Consider the following 4,615-nt stretch of genomic DNA (forward strand, 5'->3'; position numbering starts at 1 on the left):
ATCCATAAAGAGAATTAGAATTCGTTACAGACATTTTTTGCGCCCTCTATTGTACAGGCATTTCCTACAAATGTGTGTTTCCTGTATAAATCACTGCTTATTGAACCATGCCTGTAAATAATTTTTAAAAAGTCCTGCATTAATATCTAATTGGGATTTAACCAATGAAAAAATGAGATTTTCCAGTAAAACCTCATTGTGCATCAAAGTTTTACATCTCTCATTCACAGAATTCTTCAGTTTTCCCCTTCCAGCGAATGAATGATGTGTTTCGTTTGCAACGAGCCCCATATAAAGCTCATGAATGGGAGGGAAGGGAGGAGGCGAGAAAAATAATGGTGTGTTTTACAAGACCACAGGACTACTAGCTGTTTCGAAATAAGGGACAAACATATTAAGGGAATTTGTCCTGGAGAGACAAGCCTTTACACAAAACCCTGTGCTTTATTAGCATCATTCCGTAGTTAGCTTGTTAATTAAAAAATCATTCTCGGTATCCAGACCCAGCAGGATCTGAAACAGAATAGGTCTCTCCCAGGTGCTATAGAGAGCAAGTGATGCAGTCACATTGAAGAATCAAAGGTCTCTGTGAACCAGAGTTAATTTGAATTCTTCCACCCTTGTTCGGTTTTTTATTCATTTTTAAAAGCGGTGTAGGATTCTGAAGCTTAATGGCTTCGGCTTCCCACAGTCAGACAATAAAAAAAGGGGTGGAAACAAAACAGAGCAGAGGTATCTCCCCTCCTACTCGATTTATCCCGTGATTCACTCAGTAACAGTGTCCTAGTGGGCAGGAACGTCAGATTTTTAATGCAGATTTAAGACACATTCAAGTGTGAAGTAAAAAAGGGGTCTCCAGTAGGGTCCCCAGGGGCCACAGGAGGTGTTTAATGGCACGCAATGACCCAAACGGCCGGGCTTGTTATGGTCTCTCCACTGGAGCTCCGGGCTTTCACAGAACCAGCATTGTTGGCACGGCACTGCAGACACTCCACACAAAACACAGAGGTGACAGGGCTGTTCCCCCAGTGTGCTTCATGTACTGAATGAAATCACTATAATGAAATCAAGCAAAGGCACTCACAAATATTCAAAACCCTTTCAAATAGCCTTTCAGATTAATGCATTCGCACTTTTTATAATATTACTTTATAGTTAGAAAATGAATGAAAAATTTGCATTATTCATCTTATCTTTTTTTTAGGCAGCATAATTCAACATTCAGTTTTCCATTCCCTCATTTCCATGAGGAATCTTTTTTAAATTTGACCAGATGAGTAACATAAGCTCTTATGCTCGCAAAACTTATAACATGTCAGCTTTGTTGTCGTCGCAAAGACATAAATGGCTGTGGATGTATACAAAAAGATTTAATGCCATGTTGAATACAACATAAACCTTTCATTTTGGCAAGACTGTATTGAATTACTTTAGAAAGTAAATTAGAACAAATGTTTCTCCGTTATGATGATTGCTTGGTGTAATGACCCTTTTGGTGTGTAAAATGAGTAACTTTATATTTGAGTCATTGAAAGCAAATAAATAAATAAAAATGGCCAATATGAAAAATGTGAACCCTATTCTTTTTCATCAAGCTTTTATAAAATGCATGACAGCAGCAGTCTGGGTTTATAAAATACAATAATCAATTTTAAAACTAATTTTGAATAATAATTAAAAAATAATAATAATAAAAGCTGTGAATGTGCATGTTTGCTGGATTGTCCTCTTGTTGGCCTCCCGCTGGATCGGGTGTAATGTAGCAGCGGCTCCCGTTGGCTGGTGGGCGGATACGTCAGCACCTCACTCCGCTTATGCCTGCTCCCGTGGATTGTGGCGGTCAGAAGAAATAAGTGATGTATCACAGGTTATGCACGAGACTGATAGAACTTTTGAAACCACTTCCTCGGTGTACTGCGTTAAAAAGCGTGAAAAGCAGCTGCTCTGCAAACCGCGTCATTGGAAAACGTCATTCATACTGGAATCCTAAAGTATGTTTTAATATGTGCTAGCGCGTTTTTGTATCTATACGGCATTCAATCGTCTGGAGACCTTTTTCTGTCTTTGCAACATGACTTTTAAATGTGTCTTTTTGACGCACCTGATACTGCTCTGGGTTGGATCCGAACCTGGCGCGTCTGAAGCTGTTTGGAGAAGTGCGCGCGACAGCACGACAGACGCGCTCGTGGCCACAGATGCGCTCTCGGAGCATATGTTTAAACTGTATGAGAAGTACAACATTGAACCTAACCGACTCAAAGAGGGAAATACTGTAAGAAGTTTTAAAGCAAAACCTGGTAAGTATGTTTTAAAGAATGTATGATGCAAACGCCATGCTGCCACTAGCGACGTTTAAAAGGAAATGTGATATTTATATACAAATTCTGCGATGATTACGATTAGCTTAATTGTATCTTCTGAATGGTTTGATTTTTGTTTGCTTAAAAATGACATAAGTCTTTTCAAAAACTTAAGAATTAACGATATTTAATGACTTTCTTGGGGAATCTTGAGGAATTCCTGTCAGTAACTTACTTTCGGCTCTTTTGAGGTTTGTCTCGTGCAACGCAAATGTCTAGTTACGCACATTTGTGATATATATATATTTGTACAGTCTATAGGCTAGTCAAGTGATAAATGACTCTAGGATATTCTTTGCAGATGTACTGTGCGATATCAGAACTGTTGCGGAACCACCGCAGACGATCGCCAATTTTTGTGAACTTTTGTTGTTAATGAAAAGCTGTTTGAAAACAGCTGTTTAAACCTCAGCATTAAATTAACATTTGTTACACTCTCACGAAACCTGCAGTCTCACTTTTCCTGCAGTCTGCTAAAGCATTTAATCAGTGACGATTAAAAGACTGACATTGTTGCAGGTTCTAACTCTTAAGGGAACCTAAATAAACATTTCCATATGTCTGCTCTAGGAGTAACATGTCTCCTCACTTCCTTGTGCTTTCTTCAACCCCATACGCAGAACAAAAAGCCTGTTGTTTGAGCCCATATTCATAATTAATATGTAACTCAGCAGTTTCTCTCGTATCTTTGCAGAGAATGTGGAGCAGAGGGCCTCGTACTGGCTGAATCTTACTTCTCTTCAGGGGTCCGAGGTGATTCTCACATCTACGTTTCACTTCTTTTTTGACAAGCGGCCACGCCAGAGGTCCTGGTTCTGCAAGCGCTTCAAGAACCCCTCTTGTCGCATCCCGAACTTCCATCTGCTACCTTCTGTCCATCTGCTTTTCCGGTCTCGCTCCTTCAGCTCAGCCCCTGGATCACTGCTCGGAAACATCACCGCAGTTCCTCACAGGCGTGGGACCTGGCAGAGCAAGGATGTGTCTGTCATTATAAAGGAGGCCCGAGATAAGAATCACCTTTTGATCACTGTGGAGTTTGACTATGGAGAGCAGTATCAAAGGTATCAGGACCAGCTTTCACCTTCCAGCCTTCCATACTTGCTGGTTTATGCTAATGACCTGGCCATTTCAGAGCCCAACAGTGTGGCTGTGAGCCTACAGAGATATGACCCTTTCATTGCAGACCAGCAGCCAACTCAATCTCCAGACTCCTTACCTGACATACGTGTGAAGCGGGAACTGGAAACGGACTTCTCTGATCCCATTGAGAACAACGAGCTCCCGGAGGTGGAGTACAACAGCTTCAAACAGCACGATATGTGGGAAAGTGCTTACTTTGCGCTCAAGCCAAAGCCTTTTAAAAAAGAACGTCGGAGGAAAGGCCAGGAGCACGCTGATGGATTCGGCAAGTCTCAGGTTCTCCGGTTTGATGAGAAAACCATGAAGAAGGCCCGGAGGAGACAGTGGAAAGAACCTCGCAGCTGTTCCAGGAGGTACCTGAAGGTGGACTTTGCAGATATCGGCTGGAACGAATGGATCTTGTCTCCCAAGTCTTTCGATGCCTTCTACTGTGCAGGAACGTGTGAATTCCCCATTCCAAAGGTCAGAGAACCTCACGCCGAGAATCCACGTATGCGAATGTGAATGGTTTAGACATGTTGAAATATTTAAAAATGACTATGGTTAATACAGCCTCTCTAGCCAGAGATTTTAAACAAAGAATCCCTTCAGAAAATGTTTCGGTTCCAGCACAACTAAAGCACACCATCTTTATGTGCAATTACAGTCAAATAGTTGTACGCTTAATGGGGGTTTTAAGCACATTTTGGACACGTTTTCTTTTGAAATGAGCCAGTTTTAAAGTTTCTCTGTTCTGAATAATAGAAGGGTGTTGTAAGACATAATTTCCTCTGCTCCAATGAAGAAAGCAAAACAAAAGTTGCCTATCTAAACGCTACCATACCTCATTATCCTCTTTTCTGCCCTTTTTCAGGTGGTTCGCCCCTCCAACCACGCAACCATCCAGAGTATAGTCAAGGCCGTTGGGATAATTCCAGGTATCCCAGAGCCCTGCTGCGTCCCCGAGAAGATGAAACCACTCAGTGTACTATTTCTGGATGAGAGCAAAAACATTGTATTGAAGATCTACCCCAACATGTCTGTGGAGACGTGCGCTTGTAGATAGACTTGCTGCTCATAGGGAAAAAAAAGACAAATGGGCATTGTTGTGGTTTTGACATCCGAATTTACCTTGA

At 41.5% G+C, this 4,615-nt stretch overlaps 1 protein-coding gene across 1 annotated transcript; it reads left to right on the forward strand.

The window, feature by feature from the left end:
- Positions 1 to 1,859: 1,859 nt before the first annotated feature.
- gdf10a (growth differentiation factor 10a) lies at positions 1,860 to 4,615 on the forward strand. The gene is made up of 3 exons (XM_067385330.1): positions 1,860 to 2,297; positions 3,055 to 3,962; positions 4,354 to 4,615. Exons 1-3 carry the CDS (start codon positions 2,072 to 2,074, stop codon positions 4,543 to 4,545), a joined length of 1,326 nt encoding a protein of 441 aa, XP_067241431.1. The 5' UTR covers positions 1,860 to 2,071; the 3' UTR covers positions 4,546 to 4,615.

This window comes from Chanodichthys erythropterus, chromosome 5 (assembly GCF_024489055.1).
Source record: "Chanodichthys erythropterus isolate Z2021 chromosome 5, ASM2448905v1, whole genome shotgun sequence".
NCBI lineage: Eukaryota > Metazoa > Chordata > Actinopteri > Cypriniformes > Xenocyprididae > Chanodichthys > Chanodichthys erythropterus.

What these genes read in the sequence shown, in the direction of transcription:
- gdf10a (XM_067385330.1), top strand. Translation starts at nt 2,072, where the DNA reads ATGACTTTTAAATGTGTCTTTTTGACGCACCTGATACTGCTCTGGGTT. An exon ending in AAGTTTTAAAGCAAAACCTG is followed by an intron (nt 2,298 to 3,054) that starts GTAAGTATGTTT and finishes GTATCTTTGCAG; the next exon opens with AGAATGTGGAGCAGAGGGCC. An exon ending in GTGAATTCCCCATTCCAAAG is followed by an intron (nt 3,963 to 4,353) that starts GTCAGAGAACCT and finishes GCCCTTTTTCAG; the next exon opens with GTGGTTCGCCCCTCCAACCA.